General features: G+C 48.0%; 1 protein-coding gene across 5 annotated transcripts in view; it reads left to right on the top strand.

Annotated features, from left to right (window-relative positions):
* The window catches only part of LOC119170503 (nuclear receptor coactivator 7-like), a 178,464-nt gene that overhangs the window by 97,022 nt on the left and 58,131 nt on the right, over nt 1-23,311 (top strand). The window contains exon 1 of one of the 5 annotated variants that reach the window (XM_075887222.1): nt 14,698-14,832. The exons of 3 other annotated variants lie outside the window; for them this stretch is intronic. In XM_075887222.1, coding sequence (XP_075743337.1) covers nt 14,714-14,832 — 119 coding nt within the window. In that variant the 5' untranslated portion in view covers nt 14,698-14,713. Of the gene's footprint in view, nt 1-14,697; nt 14,833-23,311 lie in introns of those variants that run through there. One more of the 5 variants, XM_075887223.1, reaches the window with a different exon arrangement.

The raw sequence follows: 23,311 nt of genomic DNA, 5'->3' as shown, positions 1-23,311 counted from the left end.
CCTTAACTTTCCTTGCCGCCTTTGCTTTTGTATACGCCGCTTTTAAAGCATGATCCGAACTATTTTTTTATTTATTTTCAACATGGTCAACTCCAGTTTTGGAGTCATTACAGGGGGCATAATGTACATTTTTGGTAGCATGTATCAATGTATCACACCTGCTATAGTCTCTGCTTGAGACTGCAGTATCAATAAATAAATAATATACAAGAAACAGTAATAACATTCAAAATGACATGTCAATTTACTTACACTATTGGTATACAACAACAAAATACAAGGAGCAGGGACTTCGTCATACAGTGCAAATGAACAAGGAAGTATTCGTATCAAAATTTTTACACAGTATACAAGAATATGTCTGTATTTAGCGCATCTTCAAATTCAGCCGAACAATCATGCGTCAGGCAATTTGCACCACAATTTGTACGAAGGAAAAGCGACTGAAATTAAAAGCGCAAATTTCAAAAGCATCAGATTAATCTGTGTGTGTGTGTGTGTGTGTGTGTGTGAGAGAGAGAGAGAGAGAGAGAGAGAGTGTGTGTGTGTGTGTGTGTGTGTGTGTGTGTGTGTGTGTGTGTGTGTGTGTGTGTGTGTGTGTGTGTGTGTGTGTGTGTGTGTGTGATGTCATAAGAAGATCCGGACAAGCGTCTGTGACCCAATAAAGAATACGCGCAGTTTTCTAGTAGCACACGCAGGAATCGGCTGACTCACAACAATCTAGGTCTTAGAAACCATCATCACAGCAATCTAAGCGCACAGCAATCTAGGTCTTAGAAACCATCGCGAGGGCGCAACAGAACACGACACGCAGAAAGAGCCAGACAAAAGGACAGGCGCACACTACCAACTGGTTTTATTCAAGGAAGATCCACACATTTATACATCAACACCCTGCGCAGGGGCACCGCCACAACAACCACGAAAATTTAAACCAGACGAGAAAGAGTGACAATATGGCCTCGTACAGCGCAATACGAGGCCGAGTTGCAATTTCATTCACGCCTGGTTAAATTTTTCGTGATTGTTGTGCCAGTGCCCCTGCGCAGGGTGTTGATGTATAAATGTGTGGATCTTCCTTGAATAAAACCAGTTGGTTGGTAGTGTGCGCCTGTCCTTTTGTCTGGCTCTTTCTGCTTGTCGTGTTCTGTTGCCCTCTCGCGATAATTTCTATGTCAAAGCACCAACTCGCCCAACAGTAAACTCTTTTGAAGCAAGCCAGGTATTTCAGCTATACGTTGAAGAAACAGTGGAAAGTATCTTTATTTTACCGGACGCAAGTGGAAGGGAAGGCCTGAGCAGGTACTCTCTGGCCCTACTACAGAGCCATGAGCAAAAATGAAAAGGGATAACAACGAAAAGTACGCATAGCATTCACGTACTATACCGTATTACGCGTATTGCACTGAATGTGGACAGTGGGTCGACATTAGAAACACTTGCGTTTAGTTTATTCCATTCGCGTATTGAAAGTGGGAAAAACGATTTCCCAAAGACGTTGCTGTTTGAGGAATATTCTTTCAAGCTGTACTTGTACTTGTGGCGAGTAGGGCGCGACTGTGAAAATGTAACGTACTACACACATCCACCTTGTAATGGCCATGTAGCAACATGGTACAATAAATATAAAGACAAGGCGCTTCTCCGACGACTTAAACATGACAGACGTCAGCTGTAAGAACGAGCGTCAGCAGAGTTTTCGAAACATCCACAGTACACAAACCAGAACTATATAAAGACTCGCCGCCTTGTGAATCCAAAAATGAGTTGCTCAATGTGTGTTCATTCAAAGATTGATGCAGACTGTGCGTGTCGATAATAGTGAACGAGTCATTGCATAGAAGAGAGTGGGTGAAATTGAAGATGATGTGTGCCCTGTGCCATGCATGGATAAGAGCAGGCACCGCTAACTTGCAGCTGGTTTATTATTCGATTGAAACGCATGTAACTACTCCACGAACTGTGAAAGAAACCTGGTGGTGGCATGTGTAAATTTTGATATAAAGTGCTCTTGCGCCCTTTCAGAGTGCCATTTGTGAGTCAGGGCCAACTCGCGCAGCTTCCAGTATAATTTTACCGCTGTACACGTTTGTGAATCGCTGCATAATCGAAGAACGTTTTGACCATTGACCGACCAGTCTTTACAAGGATCCCGTATAGATAGCGCCTTGTTCTTCGCAGTAATGTTTGCGAAAACTTGCACCGCGGTATCAGGATAATGGTATTCTTGCAGGGCTGGCCACTTCTATTTGTTAACGCGAGAGCGTTAATTAGCTTGTTTCGCAGACATTCCGGCGTCGGTGTCGGCGTCGTTGGCTGTGTGCGAAAAATCTTGTGCGTGACCGAAAAATCGAGAAAGATGCAAATAAAATAATAAACAACGTGGCTGATCCCCCTATATAGAAATCAGTATAACACGAAAATGAAACGTGTCTTCACAGAACTAGTAGAGCGTTTATTGTGCATTGTTTCAGCAACAACAAATTGCAAAGTCACGTTAAGAATGGTGAGCAGCTTGAAAAATGCAGCGGACACCTTAAACAGAAAGCAGACACGAAATTAGCATGCACAGGACGAACGCAGACTAGAAACTATCACAGCTCGACACTTAAAGCGCGCTGTTCAAACAGAAAGACACATGAAACGAGCGCACAAGTATACACGACAAGCGCGAACAACTGCCACAATTATTATTTCGTCGTATTTCAGCAGCGCGATCCTTTCGTAAACGCGGCCGCGGCAGCGAGCGAAGTGATCGTCCTCTCTCTAATCACGAGCCTTATAAGCGCGCGCGCAGGAGAGACCACGCTCCGTGGAGGCGACGACCGCGCCCAACGCGAGCCCGTTGCGCCATCTCGCTACTGATAAACGGAATGCGCTAAATTTCCGGTGCTCTGAGGACTGCCGAATGGTGTATGGTATATATATATAATCGGCTTGCCGTTAGCAATCCCGACAACGTACGCTCCGTGGCAAAGTTGCGAATCGAGAGGTTGCTGGTTCGACTCCGTGCAACAGATTCTTGCCTTATCTTTTTTTTTCTTTGCAACCTGTGTGCATACATTTTACAACGTCATATCCGTGCCGGAAATACGTCAGTTGAGCCATGGTGGACCCCGGCATAAAAAAAAATCCGTGTCCGAGTGAAGATCGAACCCGGGTCGTTTGCGTGGCAAGCAGGCGTTCTACCGCACAGCCACGTGTCTGCTTGGAAATGTTGTGAAATTAACTTCCGTGCTTCACAAACACACGCTTCCTGTATACATGCTTTACAACACACGTAAGATCGCAGTGATAATGCGTAGTACAAGCGTACGTTGTCATACTGACTTCATAGTTTAAGGCCGGCCACCCACTACGAAAGGCACACACGTTACTGCGCCTATTCCCTTAAGGACACGTAGTGGGTTCATAGCAACTTCGAACAGATTTTACGCGAATAATTGCTCACTATTTAAGACATATATGGTACCTGACACACAATGCACTACGGACAGGATATCGCTATCGCGTTCAACTCTTAAAGGTAAAGCTTAAGGGCCTTTTTTTTTTTTGCTCAGGCTTGAAGGTGCTTTAAAAAAAAAATGGGTATTCGTGGATGACCTCCCTCTCTGAGTGTGTCGCTGCTGACCCGCAGGTCGCGGGTTCGAATCCCGGCTGCGGCGGCGGCTGCATTTCCGATGGAGGCGGAAATGTTGTAGGCCCGTGTGCTCAGATTTGGGCGCACGTTAAAGAACCCCAGGTGGTCAAAATTTCCGGAGCCCTCCACTACGGCGTCTCTCATAATCATATGGTGGTCTTGGGACGTTAAACCCCACAAATCAACCAATCATCTCTGAGTGTGTCCTGAGTAATATGCGTGCTCGGGCGAGGTCATCTCGGCATGGTATTCTTGCGTGCAGTCGCTCGCTATCTTTCAAATCGTGTATCGCCTTGTATGCAGCTTTCGCACCGCTGAACGGAATCAACATAACGACAACCATCGTCTTCACACGTGCATATCTATCGTGGTTGATAGTGCGCGGAGCAAACGCAGGTTTATGCGAATCTTTCACGAGACACAAGAAGGACGCGGACGCGCAGCTTTCTGTAGCGAGACGAGGTGTGACAAACAAGCAACTGTCTCGGAATGATGTCTCCCGCAAGAATAAAAAAAGAGAGATAAATGGCCGTAAATATTCATTTGTTTTAGCGATACCATAGCGTGGAAAAATTCTGGGAACACTACCGACGCCACATCTCATCCGTATACAGTCGTCGTGCCTGTGTTCCTCTATTTTGTTGCTGTGCCTTTCTTGCTTGTTTCCTTCTATAGGCGCATTGCATCAGTTCATATATACGCTCATGTACCGCATGCTGACGATGGAGACGGCTAATTCTGCTATACGTGACCGTTCGCCAGACGTGTTATGCAACTCTCGTGCCGTTGACAGTGACGGACGGCGGCTGCTATAGATTGGTGACGTAAACGCTCTACGAAGAATGAATAGTCGGCGTCGGGCTCCAGCCCCTTCACAATAGTACAGTGCTTGTGGGCATTCGGGCCGATGTTAAGTGATTCTAGGGTGGAAGCATGCGTGTTCGGAATGCATGCAATGGAATGGAAGCCGTAGTTCACAGATTTTAATAAATACGCGCCTGCATTTAGGTTCGTTATACTTATCTATACTATACATTGCTACTGTATATGTGCGGGGCTCTTTAGCGATTCAAATACACGCGCAAGCGTGATATGAAGTCTTCTCGTCTTCTTTTTTTTTTCCAGTTTTTGCGAAGGACTTTTTACAGGTCTTATACACACGTGTGACGTCTTGGCATTCCGTGCAGTATATACCACCCGCTTTTTGCGTTTGTCTTGTTATTGTTCAGCGCTTGTATACGTGAGGTCAGTCAACCCACAGGCCTTGCATTCTGACAGTCTTAGTATCGACACGTTCGCGCGAAGGTTTTAGCCGTTTTTTGTTTTCACCGATATATCTCTAGACATGCAATTTCGAGCCTGTAGTTATGTAGGGCTTCTAGCGATAACATTTTATGAAACGCAGTAGTTGTGCCGTATCACTCGGCATATGCCGAAAACGCGAAGAGGAACGAACGCGTGGTGCACGTAAAAATTACCTGGAAGTGCGCCGTGTCATCGCATTGTCGCAGATTTGTAGATAAGAAGTGCATATGTAGCGCAAATAGTGCGCTTTCTGTGTATTTTCTAATAAACTGCGTGATGGACATAGATTTACTAAGAGCTCAACTCGGGCGAACAATATAGAAAGGGCCGCTGTTACGTGCGTCAGGTTAACGTAAAAATCAAATAACGCATGAAAGTATAGTTTCGGAATCGCTCCCGCTTGAGCTGTATTTTACGCTGATAGTAGTCGGCGGAGGGCGGCGGGAGGGGGCAGATCTCTCTCTCTCTATCTCTCTCTCTCTCTCTCTGTGTGTAACTTAAACGGTTTGTGGTCCGCGGAACCCCGGGAAATGTTCAATGCCCAAGCTTCCTCTCGCAGCTGTAGCCAGTAAAAAAGCACACGAAAATTCTGCAAGCTTGTTCTAATACAAAGCCGAAGCGCGAATACCAGGCCGCGTTGTGAGATGCGAAAACATTCGGCTTTCGCGCTCTGATTAATTTTTGTTTTTGTGCTCGACTGTGCGAGAAGAAAAGGTTGTTGACTGTTGCCCCGTCCCCAATAATCTTCCCTTACGTAGCCTATATGCCTGTTCGCTTGCGTATAGCTCGCTTTATCTCGTGAACATTTCTGTGGACAGTAATGTTTTGCCGTCCGTATAAATACCTGCCGTGCCGACCTGTGTGTTTCCTGTTTACGATGTAGCTGTACATATGGGAGCGCCTAATGCGGCCACGGGCCCATGGCTGCGTCCCCGATATATATGTCGCGCAGCTGTCCGCAGCTAACGCACGCGAGCCAGTGTGAAGCACATATACATGCACGTGCGCGACGTTATTGTTGTTATGTGGGTCGTGCGTCCGTTGGCACCGGATGTTTGTGTGTCTATACCTGTATAATACTTGCATGCGCCTATATATCTCGGGCTGAGACACCACTTCGCCTAACTTGCAATCCATCTTATTTCTTTTCCCGTAATTTCGGGGGATTTAAACCACTTCTCAGTTTAGTCTGTAGTTTTTAACCGCTTGAACGCCAGAGCAAGATGTACATGCAGCTGGCGGCTGTGTTTGCGAAGGTGTTTTCAGAGTGTCAGTTTTTACCAATGACACGATTATCATAGGGACACGTACCGCTGTACAGCCGCTTATGGTGTGTGCCTGTGGCACTCTCCTAAAACTTGCAGCGGTATTTTTTTTTCTTTGCCCAAGAGCACCGGCAACTTTCATGACATTTCCTTTCTTGCATGTATGGAACGTTAACCCACGTGAATCCCCACAATGAATTACGTCGACTCTCCGCGGTAGTCTAGAGTGCGGACCTGGTGGTCTGGTGCTTGTCTATAGTGGTCTAATGCTTGAATGCTGGTTCGAAGGTCGTGCGTTTGAATCAAGGTCGCGGTGGCCGCATTTAGATTGAGACAACGTGCTAGAGGCCTGGGCGTGCTTACATTTCGGTGCAAGTTAAAAAAAAAACAAACACCGGTGGTCGAAATTTCCGTAGCGCTCACTCTACAGCGTCGATCATATTCCGGCTTCGGGACGTTCAATCTCAACATTCTAATTGCATTAGCCAACACAGCATGTGTGCATTGCTCTCAGAAGGTCGCCCTCGGTTGGCCAGAACGCACGATGTGGCGGAGAAACACGAACGACGCCGTGTCATCAATCATCCTTCTCCTGAAGGTAACGGAAGCTCTACGAGCTTTGACCAGTGACGTGACGTAGCGAGGATAACGACCGATACGGCGCATAGCGTCATCATAATTTCCTCGAGGATGAGTGCAAACCGATCTGTACAATCGACATCACGCATCTCAATCAAAGGATTATCTGCCCGTTCCGTCACAAGGGCTCTGCAAGTTATTCAGTCAGTCTCTTGTCTACTCACCGATCAGCATCAGCCGAAGTGTTTTTCTATATCAATATGACATATCCCTCGATTACATTATGGACGAATAAATGAAAAGTCGGCTTCGATTTAGCGCTATAAGTTCGAGAGAAGTGCATAAGAGAGATGGAAGGATAAGACGAATGGGCTAATAAAATAAGATGCCTTTCGCCTTCGAGCTGTCTTAGTTTATTTATTTATTTATTTATTTATCGCAAACGCCACTCCACCGCCGTCTCTCGATCCGTCCAGCGGACTTCCTCCTACCCGTCTTCCCTCCGTCGCAGTTGCGCTAGAGAGACTCGATAGCTGCACACATGCCACGGTCTTCCGATAGACTCAACGGATGACTTTCCCTCGCTAATGGTCATATTGCTAACGCAGTAACGCCGAAGTGTGCGACAGCGATTGCACCCTTCTTGGCCGTCGGCTGTCTATGGGATGCTAAGACTGGAATGCGACAAACAATTGAGCCGTTTGTTTTCTCTCGCATGCGCCGGTGATAACGCACTGTTTTCGGCGCCGTCTCGACCCACACGGTCGGCAAACATCGATGCGGGCGGAACAGACCGGTTTTCGCGTGTACACCCACCGCCCGCTTCCGTCCATGTTACCGACAAGCGCGGCAAGTTGGGTGGGCTGGTACAGTATAGCATGCTGGCGGTGAAGTGCAGGAAAGGACGAAAATGAAACGTCTTCCCCTTTCGTTCTTCGTCCTTTAGCATTTTTTTTTTGTGCTGCGCTGTGATCATCACCCATTTTTCAGTATTTATTTTACTATCCTTACGTTTATCTTTAACATGAATCCATTAGGATAACGTCCTCGTACAACAGATGACGCATGTGAGCCGCGAGCCGTGCCGAACCAGACTATATAGTTGAGGCGTTCCACTATTCTTAAACCTCACTCACTCACTCGCTCAAATCAATCAATCAATCAATCAATCCTGTGTTCATATGTTGCTGGGTGGCGAAGATCATGGAACATGGTAATTTACTCATTATGTTAATTACCAGCACACACACACACACACTCTCGGCTCATAGAACTTGAGCTGACCGTCGCTGCTGATAGCTTTATCGTGGCGCGATATTCCTTTTGCGACATCGTCAAGGAGAGCACTCATCGTTCACCATGACCTCCCTCGCGCTTTCATGCGCACTCGGCGATTCGTGTTTTCGGGCAGATGAACGCTACGATCGATGCGATATAAGGTTGAGTTACGCGTTGGAGGGGATCGATATGTGTTGGAAGTAATTTAGAGCACCGTCGAAGAGCGTTAAAAAAGAACTATGCTACACATTGGCCATGTTGCAATGAGCAGTTCGTCCTGGTTATGAACGTGACATGCGCCATTCTATTTTTTCATTTTTTTTGGGAGAAAGTCCTATTATACTCGACCTAAAGGTTGAAACGTAATCTTATATGTTGCATTAATTAGTGAATGCTATTTTTTCATTGCTCAACATGCGATTAGGCTGCAGCGTGATAGAAGCTCAGGATTGCAACCTTCCTAGAGGGTTAATACATGCCCGCGTAGTATAAGCGCATTATCGTTATGTTTTTGTATGATTCTGCATACAACCTAGATATGCTGTCTTGCTGTCGATTAATTGTGTTGTGATGTAAAAGTCATACGCTCCCTAACGCATAACGCGATATGTTACAACTAGACCCGAATGAATTTTTATTGAACTCGAAAGCAATCTGCTTTTAGCTTCTCAGTCGATTGCGTTGATCTCTCCCGCCACCCCCCCCCCCGCTCTTTTTTTTTTTCTCCGGGAAGCTTTCTGCATAACCAACGTGGTTTTCACTGCCTCCTAGATCGGCTCACTGATCTATCAACAATTACATACAATGGCGTCACAAAGAGACGCCATAATGACGTCATGCGACGACGTTATGACGTGATGAAAATGATTGTTTGCAACACTTGTGTCGACGCCGGCAGCATTCACTTTTCGTGTTTGATCAGCCATATAAGGTTTACTTCGCCGTAATAAACATCATAAAATATCATAAACCTCATCAGCTGGCTTCCCCGCACTACTTAACGGTGTGCAGAAAAGCGAGCTTGCGGTTAGTTCGAGTTGTCCCGTCAACGTTCGTTGCGTTGGGACTCGCGACGGCCACATCGTGTGTCCGCCCTGTTGCATCAAAGTAGGGAGGTACGCTGCCCCTGGTAGCTTCGTATCGAGTCGACACTGTTCTTTAGCGTTTCCCTTGGACGGAAGCGTCTCGCACCGCCGACCCCAACGACAACTCGTGCGGATTTCTGCCGCCAGTCGAGCGCTTTCCCGGTCCTCTGTTTACTCTATTGCTCGCTCACATTTCCATGTGGTAGCTGTCGAGCTTTGCGTCAGTGCCAACGTATTGTGACTTGCACTCTTGTAACTTTGCGGTCAATATGAATTTCAACTAGCTCATCATAAGGTCCTACTTACATCGAGCAGGTTTGGGTAGTCCGTCGAGTAGTGGTTTGTGAATGGTTATTTGAATGATTACTTGAATTAGTTTTTTTTTTCGAGTGAGCAAATAATTTCTCTTGGTACCTTTATTTCTTTCTTTCTTTCTTTTTTTCTTCCCTTCTTTCTTTCTTTCTTCCTTTCTTTCTTTCTGTGTGTACTTTGAACCTCTCGATTTATTAAGTTTCGCGTCGCCAGAGCACCGTGAGCTGTCCGAGCGCGAACTCGGAAACGAAAGCCCGAATTGATGCCCGTAAGTGTGGCAAGTATACGCTTCATACAGCCAGCTTGTCCAGTCAGAATGTGACAGACCGTTTTTTTTTTCAAGTCCTTGTACCTTCGTAAAGGAGGCGTTGACCTCCGAAAATCAAGGGCCGCGTAAGAGCCCGTATTGTCGCTCTCTCTTCGTCGTCACATTTCTCGCTGCCCCTCTGCCGCCTCGTGGGTGTCGTCGCCGTCACAGCTGCTGGATAACGCACGTCGCGCGGAAGCTGTATCGACGTCGTGCCTCCCTATAGAGTCACGGAGCGCCACCAAATGAACGCTTGAGCGCGGCGTGGTCGTGCGGGAGCCCGGGAGCCTGCGTGCTCCAAATTCCTCTGTTTAAGCAATGGTTTTAGGGGCGAAGCTCCTTATAGCGGCACCCGTTCGTCCCTCGTAGCCGTTGTAGTGTGTGACAAGTATAACATTTTGACCCCCAAGGTGGCGCCGGTGAGAGATTTCTTCTGTGCGTTCTTGAACAATAAAAGATAGTGCTCAATGTACATGCCAAGGGCTGCTAAGGGGAAATGAGATACAGGAGCATTCGGCTTTTAGTTAACGCGCACGCTGGGATCCACATTAGCAGCCATTGGCATGTACATTGAGCACTATCTAACAAAAAAAAAAGCTTGCTACGTTATACTCGCTAGGTGTAACCTCCTCAGTTTTAGAAAGGTTTAGCGAGCGTTGAGCCGCAGTGCCATGAATACAATGAACTAGTATATACCATGAATTAACTCGAGGTGGTTAAAGGTGGGAAGTAGACACGAAGCGCAAGCCGTAAGAAAGTGTGCGTGTGCCTCCTCTCGTTCAGTCCTTGGAATGTCCGCTGGATGGTGGTGCTTCTATATACGGAATATATGATGAAAAGATGCGAGATGGTGGTAGTTGGAGTGTTGACTAGATGGACGAACGGACACACAGACAGATACATGGACGGACGCACGGATGGCTGCACAGACGGATGGACGCATGGACGGACGCAGGAGTGGTTGCATGGACGAAAGCAGGGACGGACGCACAGATGAACGTGCGGACGCACAAACAGACGCACGCACGGACGGGCGGATGGACGCACGGGCGGCCACTCAGGCTCACGCATAAATGGACGGAAGCAAGAACGAATGGACGGACGAATGCATCGCCCCACTATCCATCATTCACTCCGTGGATATGCTGCCATTTTTTCTCCTCGATGCTCCTTCACACCCTCGAAATTCGTAGCTGCCGGTCACAAGCGGTCACCACTGGGTGGCGCAACCGCATGTCCCGTCGCTTATTTCTTATCGAAGCAGCTGTACGTAGCGTCTCCTGACGTGTCTGTAGAAGCTGCGTGACGTCATCAGGACGAGAACTTTCCCGGCGAATCAAGCTCGTTATCGCCTTCCGGTTCTGTCGTCGTGAGTGAGTGTATATTGGTATGAAGCGTGAGATGGCGAGTACGTAAACTACTACTGACCGTCTAAACAACTCGCGTTTATATTTTCATTCATCTTTTTCTTTTGCTTTACTGGCGCTTATTCATGCGTAGCAAGTCACTCATGGATCATCTGGAAGGTGATATCATTTGTTCAATCGAGTACATGCCCTACCGAAGGACGGCTACTTATGTTGAGTGCGACTGGAGAGCAAACAAGAGACCATCGCTGCTCACCGCCCCAAAGCGGTTCTTCCAGCCGGCTGTTGCACGGACATGGCTGACGTCTCGTTTTTTTTTTTTTAATCCACGATTCGTATATTTGCCCCGCTCGCGAGAGCATTGTTTTCGCCGGGAAAATGTTTGCGATGAAATGGAGGCCTTGCTTGGTACCTGCGCGACTATCTAGTGTAAATATGCCGGGATTTCGCGTGCGTGCTAGAAAACGGGCGCTGCGTAATGTGCTTTGTTCAGTCTGTGTGCTTAGGCATGCACTAATTTTTCGGCTTCAGTTCAGTTTAGATTCGGTTATGGGCATGCATGGCTTAGTGTGATCGCTTGACAGAATAATTTGGTTCGTTTACTGTATTATGAGATCTTTATTGCGGTATCAATTATATGGATGCCCCGCCGGGGCGGTCTAGTGGCTGAGGTACTCGGCTGCTGACCCGCAGGTCGCGGGGTCGAATCCCGGCTGCGGCGGCTGCATTTCCGATGGAGGCGGGAATGTTGTAGGCCCGTGTGCTCCGATTCGGGTGCACGTTAAAGAGAACCCCAGGGGGTCGAAATTTCCGGAGACCTCCACTACGGCGTCTCTCATACGGTGGTTTAGGGACGTTGAACCCCACATATCAATTAATCAATTGTATGGGCACTCTAAGTGGGTTTTTGCCGTTGGCGTCATGCTCCTTGTATATATATATATATATATATATATATATATATATATATATATATATATATATATACATACTTTGCTCGCTGCGATGGCCGCGTTTGCCAAATGGGTGAGCTGTTTTGCCTTTCTTCGTATCTCATTGAATTTGGTTGCTATCGTAATCGTTGTGTCGGCCTTGCTGCGAAATTGTGACTTTTCTTTTTTTTTCAATGAGAATCGCCGCACTGTTGGTAGACCTGGACGGTTATATGCTTGTCAAACTGGATTCCATAAAACGACTTGCGAAACGACGTTATTTTTATCTCCAATAATTATAATAGTAATAAAGATATGTAATATGCACTGAACATGGACTGTGGAAAGGAAGATGGCAGATAAGCGCTTCGTCCGCCTTTTTTCCGTGTGTGGTCCTTGTTTTTATTTGATTTAACCAATTTAGAATTCAGACACAACAGTCTGCTCGAATAAAAATGCCAATTTATGAAAAAAAGATGTTATTCATTATATTTGATGATATATAAGCACCATGCATGTAATCTGACATCATTGGTGACATGTAGGCTACGAAACTGTGAAACGAACATATATAGTAAATAATGTTAGCACTTCAGTGTGAAAAGTGCACAGCTGACAAAGAAACGATGAGGACGTTCCTTTGTGTGCTGTGTACTTTCTGCTCCGAAGTTTTAAAGACGTTATGGAATACCAGCTATAGCACGATACCACACCTTGCCTTATATAGTACAATGCTGCGCCAAATAATTGTCATAAACTGATGGCTAACGGAACGGGATCTATCGGGCCTTTGTCACAGCTGCAGCTTAAACGGAGCACCTACGCAACGCATTGGAATGCGTCTCGCACTGTGCGCGCCAGCTGGGCGGCAAATAGATGGGAGCGGAGCATTGCTGCAGCTGCCGCACATTCGGAGCTGCACTGTTCCCTCGTATCCCACGAACGGCCAACGAATGTGACGAGTATGAGGTCTGTGTTGAACGCGTGCACGGTTCGAGGAAGCAGACGCATATATTTTGAGGTTTGCGAATGTTTCTCGGAAGTTATTTGACAAGGGGTGGATTGTCGCTGTTCGTCTGGCAAGCTGTAACGTGTCGTGCCCAAAAAGAGGGCCGACACAGCGTGTGTTCCATTGGTTGCGCCTCTTGAAATGAAAGTTGGGAATAGTGTGATTTAAAAAAAAACGCCCACAAACGAAATAAAAAAGTATAATCTGTTAATGATGACATTGCGCTCAGTACAGCACAGGCGGGACAGCGAAAAAAACTGACAAGAAATAAACACGCGTGGTGCAATTGTTTTGTCGTTGTTTGTCTGGCTCTTCCATTCCTGTTATCTTAACCCACCACGTGGTCTATTGGCCGAGGTACTCGGCTGCTGACCGGCAAGTTGCGGGATCGAAATGCCGGCCGCATTTTCCATGGAGGCGAAGATGCCCGAGATACGTGTGCTTAGACTTAGGTGCACGTTAAAGAGCCAAATGGCCGATATTTCCGGAGCCCTTTACTATATACGGCGTTCCTCACGATTACGTGGTGGTTTTGGGACGTTAAACACTCACAGCTATAAACTACATCCTTGTCATCTTACATAAAGCGCAATGCAATCATGACTGTTTAGAAATCAGCATCGTCAAGTGGCTCGACATTTGTGCTCTTGCGTTGCGAGATATACCGTATATGCCGCTGTTGTAGTCCATGCATGTCAGCGTCTGGGCTTATTGATAACGAGTGCGTAGCCGCTGTGAATGTGCTTGTTTGGGTTGTGTTTAACCTCTGCTGCGTTCATATGTACCAGTCAATAAACAAAACTCATTAGAAAAGGCCGTGAATTCCGGTTGAACTTTTGTCTGAGCTACATACTGCACTAGCCAAATTGACAAATTGCAAAAAAAAATGAATACCGAACTTTCCCCGAATCAATCAATGAATCAATCACTCAATCAATTTGACATTCGTTGCAGAAAGATAATTCCTACGTATCAGAAAGACCTGCGCGTTTTCCGCGGTTACGTCTGACGTCATCATGACACAGACGAGCACAGGAAGCTAGCGCTTGATACTTATTATTATTGTTTGTCCATCAGCCCAGCTTGTTACGGTATCGCCTATAACTGACGCCACGTGGCGCAGCTGTGGCACTGCGACGCATTCAGCGCATGCTCGCAGTTGTATATCCCAACATGCGCCTGCTTCGATCGACAGCCGGCGTTTTCAGTTTTGGTAATTATGCCTGTCGTTCTTCACGGGTAGCTCGACTGGTCATTCCGTGCCCTTCATTCATTTTACAGTCGTTTTCTTTGCCCCCACTCTCCTCCTCTATATTCTATCATTTTCTTTTTTTTTTTTAAATATCGCCATTAAATCTTCCCGCTTTGTAGTCGCTGTATATTTGTCCATAGGGTGCGCCGCCTTTCGTGTGCCCGGTGAATTGAGCGTGCGCGAGCGATTCCTCCGCAAAACTCGCCCCGTTGTCGTCGATGTTGACCGAGTTCAACGGGAAGCCCGTCGGCGTTCGAGGTGTGGCGTACGCAGTGCTAGCGGTGTGTCTGTTGTCGTCGTCGTAGTTTGGAGCTTCTTCGTCCGTGCTGGCGTCTAGCCCCGTAGCCGACTCCCACCGCGCCCCACGGCGTTGCGGGTTCGAATGGCTTCGCCGTCGCCGCGCAGCCTGTGGCGCTCCGCCACCCGCCGTGTCCTCGTGCTTCTCGCCTCAACGTGGCGTCGATCGCGGTCCAGGCTCAAGTCGATACGTCGAACGAACAGGTAATCGGCCGCCCCAGGTATAAACCGCACGTATGGCTCGCATCACGAAGCTTCCCGTTGACTTGTCCGTCGTGTGCCTATAGGTTGTTCCGGTGAAATGTATTGGACAGACATCATAGGAATTCGGGCTGTAGTTGGTACAAATGCACCGTCGAAGCAGCCCGAAAAGACGTAGACGAGGAAGGCGTGAACGCACAGGACATCAGCGCTCGTCATGTCTATTCGGATCGTCCTCGCCCACGTCTGGTCGCGCTGTTTCGACGCTGGATTGTTTAGGCGACCCGAACGACACTGGCTCGATTTCGACCGGTGGTGGTCACATTCGCGATGGAGGCGCAAACGCTTCAGGCCCGTGTGGAGAGGTCAACACCCTTGTTACGATCGTTAGAACGGTATACGCTCCTGCCGGCACGTTCTAGCCTGCTCCGGCGTATTGTATACCGGTAATAAGCAGTTTGAGACTGCGCAGGCTTCAGCATTCATCCTTAACAGTCATGCATACTGTAATATGGACAGTCGTGTGCAGTCGATTTTCAGCTGCCGGTCGCGAATACTTCTGTGACCGGTGCTGGCGCATGAAGGTGTGAATGAGCCTTTATAATGCAAGCGCAGAAAAGCACCGCAAGTTACCCACCTGCAATGCGCCTCCATAGCTCGTCTTTGCGGTCTCCCCTCTCTCTTGTTCAGGCAGTGCATGCTTACGAATAACAAACGTGCTATGTCACGGTGCCTTTATTTTTTTTAGTGTATGCGTGTATACATGGGTGACAAGGCGTAATATACATTGCTAGTCGACTGTAGTAAATTGTGTTATGGTGTTTTCGGTGCTATATTGGTCATTTTATGGATGGCTTTGCGCACCGCCGTATTGGGATGTTAACCTTTGTGTTTAGTATTTAAGCAGTGTTAGCTAAGCAGTGTTACTGCAGATGCAAGCCCATCAAAAACGGTTTGGTTGGTGCATACGATGCTTCATTGCCCCTTATTCATTCACATCTGGATATACAAAAAAAAAAAAAACAAGAAAATATCAGCCCGATATGGCGGCACCCTGATGTCTTACGGAAGATATACATGAATGCCGTGTAACAGCTCGCACGCGCGTGCGCGCGCACACACACACACACGCATACATACATACATACATACACACACACACGCATACATACATACATACACACACACACACGCATACATACATACATACATGCATGGATGCATGGATGCATGCATACATACATACATGCATACATACAAGCATACATACATACATGCATACATACATACATACATACATACATACATACATACATACATACATACATACATACATACATACATACACATACATGGCGTGGCGTCCGCACTTGTGTATTGCTATAATCAGTGGTATTTTCTGGAGTGGCACATGCGGACAGTTATATTTTCACATTTGGGCGCAAGAGCAGTTTTCTGCTCGCATGTTTGCGCATGGACAGACATATAGATACATACACATAACTCGTATACATATACTCCACTCATGTTCTGTGAAACTAGTTACTAATTTTTGCATTACGCTTAAAATCGCACCACTGTTTCTCAATTACGCTTCGTACTTATCCACGCGACAGTGGTGTTTCATGTGTACTGTAAATGCAGATGCGCCATTCTGCGCATCTGTGCTGAGTAAGTTCCATAACCATACGGTTTTCTGTCGCACACATGCGGCATGCATGCATGCAGTCACAGCTGTCATGCAGCGTCCCGTTGTTATAACTGCGGCTTTCTGCGTTTCTACAGTTTGTGGCATATACTTATTCCGACGTGTCTCTCTAGACGGTGCTCACAGAACCGTTTTTGAAAGTTGCGCGATGCAAGTCGACGAATAACGAATGTGGACGGTCGGTATGGATACAAACATTGATTTGTACATTAATTGTACCATTAGCTGCTGGAACTTTTTGTTGGTGCATTAGAATGAGGGTGTTGCTCCGGCAGAGGGGAAAAAAAAAGTAGGGAATAGCACGTACTGTGTTTACCCGCGAAGTACCAGCGCTGCTGGCGCTTCTGTGCTTACTGTATACATATAAACTGAGCTGTGTAACTAAATGTGCGTTTTGGTTGAGTCACGGGAGTCTTAATTCAACCCGCTCGCGCTTATGGCTTTCTCGCGTTACGCCGCCTTCTGACTTTGCTGCAGCTCGACTTGTATACACGTGCCTCGGCGGCAAATCGTGGTTGCACGGTGAATATATAGCTTACAAGTCGCGAAAAAAAAAAGTTTTAGAAGCAACTTCAAGTCACTGACGGCTGAGAAAAATAAGTTTCGGTGTCTTTTTTTTTTTCTTTTTTTGGCTGGGCTGTATGAAAAACGATCCGCAGACCGGGCTGCTTGAAGAAACGAACGTTCTATCGATCGCCGCCCCTGCTTCCATATATTCCGACCGCTTCTGTGCAAGAACATGTGTATTCACTCCCGAACATTCCGTTCTCTTCGTGCTGTACAGGCTGTTGGTCCTTGGCTTGCTTGCTGTGTCTGTTCTTATTTCGACAAATAATAAGGCAGTGTATGGAGTCTCAGCCGAGGCGCGCCCGCGGTGCCCGATTGAGCCGCTAGGTGGCGGAACGAACATCCCGACGCCTTCCGGAGTTTGCAATTCGTCGTTGTTGGTGCCACGTGCGATCGAAGAAAGGACAAAAAAAAAAAACGAATCCAGGCATGAAGAATTGTAACGGCGATCGACAGTGCGCCTTCGCTTGCCGCGGTGGCTTGGACACGCGCGCTCCGCGTCTGTAATCAAACAAGTGTTATGTATACGAGTGAAACTCCAAAATACGATGCGTGCTGTGTTCCCCGCACGTGCGTGTCTGACGTTTTTAGGGCGGCGTTGTTTCTGCGTTACAAATGTCGTGATGTATATGTGCTATAGCGTATGCACTATGCGCGTTACGTGCGCCACGATAAAACTTGTTTGTCGGCGCTTGCATTCCTGGAAATACTATGCTCGCGACTGTCTGTGTTTGCAGGTGATGCCGCGCTTTAGGCATGCTGAAGGTCCTGATTTGATTGATTGATTGATTGATTTGTGGGTTTTAACGTCCCAAAACCACCATATGATTATGAGAAACGCCGTAGTGGAGGGCTCCGGAAATTTCGACCACCTGGGGTTCTTTAACGTGCACCCAAATCTGAGCAATGCTGAAGGTCCTAGCGTTTGATATCGGTTTAATTAATGTTCTTGACGCGGGTGTACAAATGCTCGCTACTTTACGCAAAAAGCAGGAAAACTGTAAGGTAGCGAACATTTAGGCACGTTAATAGCTCCGACAACTACCACGCAGCTGAGTTAATAGCTTTAGCTAACAACTGTATTAAATGTGGTGAAATACGTAATGCCGAAAAATTGCCGCCCCCATCTTCTCACGGGGAGAACTCGAGTATAAATGCGTCGTAGAGTTGTGGTGGGGGTATCCCGTAAATGTTCCGTGATTGGGTATGGTTTGGGAATGCTTAATTGTTATTTCGTCTTAATTATTATTATTTATTGAATGAAAGAGAATCGTTGCCTTCAACGTCAAGCAAGAGCAAAGACGTTCTTGACTGTTTTGCGAACGCGTGATCCAGTGCTTACATATTCGCGATGCCCACGGCCTATAGGTGGCGCGCCGTGCAATCCAAGATGGCTGCGGAAAAATGATCGACCCGTGAACTCGCATAAGAAAAGATGGGAAGCACGAACGTACTCCCCGTGCCGCTCTCACCGGATGAACTCTTGATCGTCAAATGAATGTATATCGGGGCAAAGTACTTTCGCAACTGATAGGAACTGCTGAATGTTTGTTACCTCATTTCTTGCCGCAGTGCAAAGGGTGTTGGTGTCAGCTGATCGACCGTGTATCAACGATGCTTTGCTTAATCCTGTGCGTGTTCGAGAAAACTGCGCAAAGTAGATATCACGTATGAACTGAACGGCACTCCGAGATAATTTGTGCCGAGCCTGATTGGTGAATCTGCCGCAGTATAGTAGGGCATATAGCGAGTAGCGCGCCGTCGTGGCTGCACAAGAACGAATTTTCCACGTAGCGGTGGTTTGCAAACATATTGCGCCGTCGTCATTACTTGCACTGTAACCATCATGCAGCTGCTTCTTCAACGGAACACAAGCATTCAACTTCCCATTAAGTAGCGCTTTTGTCCCAGCCATGATCACACAAACAGTGCGATATTCCTTGCACTCGGATGCTGCAGGTTCCATCAGCGGGACCGGAACGAGGATATCTACACGCGTATGCTTTTCGCAACGTCAGCATTTCGAAAAATTTCACTGATGCACGAAACATGAAAAGTGGTTTGTGTTCGTTTCTTGCAGACGCGTCAACACTGCGGCTAGCACTGCCGAACAAAGGAGCATTGGGAGCGTCTGCCTATACTGATCATCTTTGAGAGGACGCTCCTGCATTTCACTAGGCGGCGCGACAGTCTATGAACATTACGAATATGCGGGGTGGCCAGTGAACGATTGTGCAGCGAAATCAGTCGCTTTTTTTTCCCCTAGAAGGCGCTGCCTGCGTCGGCCTTGCGAGGCGAGAGAGGGGGAGGGGAGCTACAGTTTTGCGGGTGTCTTCCTGGCCCGACACGAGACGCGTGTACAATGCGAGCGTGCGAGCATGCGCAGTGGGGATGTGGATGGCGCCGAAGCGCGGCATCGTGCGACTTACCTCCGTATTCACAAACGCTCCTCGACTCGACTTTCACCCTTCACTCGGCAGAGTTGAGCACTGCGCCACAGCTCGGCTCAAAAATGACGCTGCGCTACTCAAGAATCGCAGCATATTATCGCTGATATGCAGTGACTTGCCGCGCCTAGAGACGGCGCTCCAATCGGCTTTCTCAAGTGAAGGTGAAGCTTTGAGTGAAGGGACGTTCTAGAATACGGGGTGTAAGGAATCATTTAAAATTAAGGAGCTCGCAAGTCTCCTTGTCGAAACGCTCAGCAATGCATGGCTATGCTACATTTATTCAACAACATCGATGGCATACTTGCATAGATGCACATTCTGGTTTTATGCAACGTAGTTGCACCAACTGCATCGCTAGTTGCGCCGACCGCTACGTATATAGGCGTTCCGTGCTCGTGTCGAGTTCGTTTTGCTTCTCCGTGTTGGCCGAGTGTACACGTATACTACACCGTGACAAACCATAACCTCTGGCCCGCGGTTTGCTCTCGAAGCCTCGCATTCACGGGCTTGCGTGTATTCGCGGGTTTCGAGAGTGTGCGCTCGCAATTATCTCGGACCATTAAGCGCTCGCTATTGTGTTGCTTGCACCGAGCTCGGCGAGCGTGCCGCTATTGCGTCGGCGCTCGCTGGCGCGTGTATGTGGTGAACCGTGCGTGTGCCCGCCCCGCTCGGCTGTGCGCGGGAGCGTGTGTGTGTGGGCGTGTACACGCGCGTGTTCTGCGTGGTGTAACTATAAGTACGCCTTGTCTATTCATTTCCATCCCCGCTCTTTTATTTTAGGCTGTGTTTGTCCCGTGTCGTCAATTCATTCACCCTTAGAGTATTCTTTACATTTAGAATGACTGTCAGTTGGGCGTGTTGGTAAAGGTTCATGATGAGACAAGCGCAAAAATACACACACACTCAGAGAGGACACAGACAAGCGCTTAATCGCACGCATGTACGTCATTCCCGGCTTCCCCTGTCATCATCAACAACGTGATGTAACAAAATATGCACGCGCCCTCAACCGGAAACAAACACGTGTCAAGAACTAAGAAAAGAAAAGAACTAAGAAAGAAACGTTGACGCGCAGACAGTTTCTTACGAAACTGTCTGCGCGTCAACGTTCTTTTTTTGGGGGGGGGAGGGGAAGGGGGGGGAGAGATGGGGTTACGCCGCTGCTTCCTTGCGGGCTAACCGCTTATGCAGTATGCACGGAGGGACACGCTTTCAGAGCATCCATTTCATGCTGCAGCTCTGGTAGCACCAACTCGCATAGCCGTTGGAGATGTTTGTGCTCATGGTCCCTAGCATGTATAGTTATAATTTGTGCGGCTTTTCTGGCGTGCGTTGTGCGAAAAGGTGATGCATGTATACACTCAGCGTCAAAGGTTTAGGGACCACGCGATACGCGAGAAAAAATCTGAACATGTCCGCCGATTCGGCCGACAGCCTTGGATTGACCTTACGGTCTTGTTCTCAAACGGGCTCTTAACATGTCAGCAGTTCGACCAAACACAGCACTTACAAATGCGGGGGGACGTTCTCAGACCTATCGTGGTCCGTAAACTTTTTGACGCACCGCTGACCCCAGGTCGCAGGTTCGAATCCCGGCCGCGGTGACCGCATTTTTGATAGAGGCGTAAAATGCTTGAGGCCCGTCTGCTTAAACAGCGCCTCCTCTATAATAGAGGAGGTGCTCGTTAAAAAACCCTAGGTGGTCGAAATTTCCGGAGCCCGCCACCACTATATACGGCGTCTCCCATAATCCTACGGTGGTTTTGGGGCGTTAAACCACAACAGTCGTTGAACTTCATGACGTCGATTTTGCATATCGGCGGGCCTGAATGTTGCGGGTATAGAGAGTGATTTGCCGTGTGAATCGCGAATGACTTGTCTTTTGCATGGGCAAGTAAGCCGTTGGAAATGGGGGGGGGGGGGGCCAAGGAGGCACCTCCTCCCCTCCCCCCTCTCAAGACAACCAGCACTTGCAGCACCCAAGTTACACCAACGCCCTCCCACTCCCCTCGTCGCGATGAAGCACAAGTTTGCGCTCCCCCCTCCGAAGATCAAATCCAGCCGACGCCTATGGACCCGTATGCGCGTAGGAGTGCGAAGTAATGGATTTGCTTTCGTTAGTGCTATACCGTAAATATCATGGCTGCCCGCACGCAACTGAAAAACTACTCGATGATCCACACATTTTGTGTTGTGAAGTATTCAGTATAGTGAAACTCTTGGAAGTGTGAAAACGCGATAGAGCCATCACCGGGCGAATTTGTCCCGGGCGAAACAAAGCGAGACGAAAGGCCGGAAAACGGAAGGCACGGCAGTATCGTGCCATGGCATTTCGTTTCGTCAAGACAACATCCTCGGCGAAAACGAGTGATGCGATGTTGCGCCTGTTCCATCGGGTCATCTATATGTAAGACGATGGTAACTTGTCGCATTTGACGCAAAGGGCAGATATGACCGAACAACGCTGAGGAAGAGTATAAACCTGATGAATGTGTCGGACCCTTCGCTCCAGTGCATACAGTTTGACTAGTCCCATACTGCGGAGTCGCTCGCTGGATTTCGTGCCGACCGGTTGTGCGCCCGCGCGCTTGCGACCTTCGGCGTCACCGTAGCTCTGGCCGACTGGGCTCGCCCTACGTCACCTCCTGCCGCCGACGGACTTCGACGACAATGAAGCTCTGACTTACTGGACCTGCTCTACGCCATCTACAGACGCCGACAACATCTCTCGCAAGTGTACCCCGTCCTCGCACTCCAGTGACCGTTCTTCCATCTTTCCTGTCTCTCCTATCCCCTCAGTTTGTTGTTGCTTCTTCTTCCTCTTTCCTATACCTTTACTTCTACCCTTTTTATCCCTCCTCACCCCATCCCTTGTGAGCCCTGTGACGGTGTCGCTCACTGAAGCAGACAATAACGGGGCTCACTTTTCTCTTCCTTTCTCTATCTTAAGAACCACTCACAGTCCCATACTGCTCGGCACAACGCTCTCGAACGGCGTGTTTCTATGGCGCAACGCCTGCGAAATAATCCACTCGGTTCTTCTGGCTCTCGCTAACCGTGCGCCGTGTTTTCCTTCATATAGATAGCTATCGCCCTTTCTCTGTGGCGGCAAGAGATAAGAGACTGACTCATTCAGAACCGACGCTGTGTGTTTCTCAATGACACGCTGCTGCAACTTAGAAGTGTGGCAGCTTGGGCTAGTTGGTATGGCAGGACGATAGTTATAGCGCGAGAACAAAACGACGACACAGAGTCTTTCGTGTCCTTCTTGTCTCTGTGTCGTCGTTTTGTTATCGCGCCATAACTATCGTCATACTCTGCTGCAATAGGGACAGAGCCTAAGCAGTGAACGGGAAGTCTCTCGGCCCCAGCACTAATCAGTCGTTATTCGTTTCACTTGTTGCTCACGCGGTGGTCTGCGAAACTGCGTGAGCTGTTCAGCTGTCCTTCTTTATCACGGCTCCAAGGAGGGTGCACATACAGGGGCGTCTGACGTATCCCCGCTCGTAAATGGTGTCGCTCCGAAAGCCGTTAAACGAAGTCTTAAAGCGATCGGACGTCTTGTTGCGACGCTGTACGCTGGAGGCACTTGTAGAGTAAATGTATATACTCCGCACGGGGGAACATACACGTACAGTGGCTCTAGGGACGCTTACGAGTAATGTGCAATACAGCGTCTTAAACGTGTTGTATCTGTTCTATATATCTATATAACTTCATCAGAGAAACTTAAGCCTAGTGACTTCAGTCTCGCCGT

Source organism: Rhipicephalus microplus, chromosome 2, assembly GCF_043290135.1.
Source record: "Rhipicephalus microplus isolate Deutch F79 chromosome 2, USDA_Rmic, whole genome shotgun sequence".
Taxonomy (NCBI): Eukaryota; Metazoa; Arthropoda; class Arachnida; order Ixodida; family Ixodidae; genus Rhipicephalus; species Rhipicephalus microplus.
This window is presented reverse-complemented; position numbering and strand designations above follow the sequence as displayed.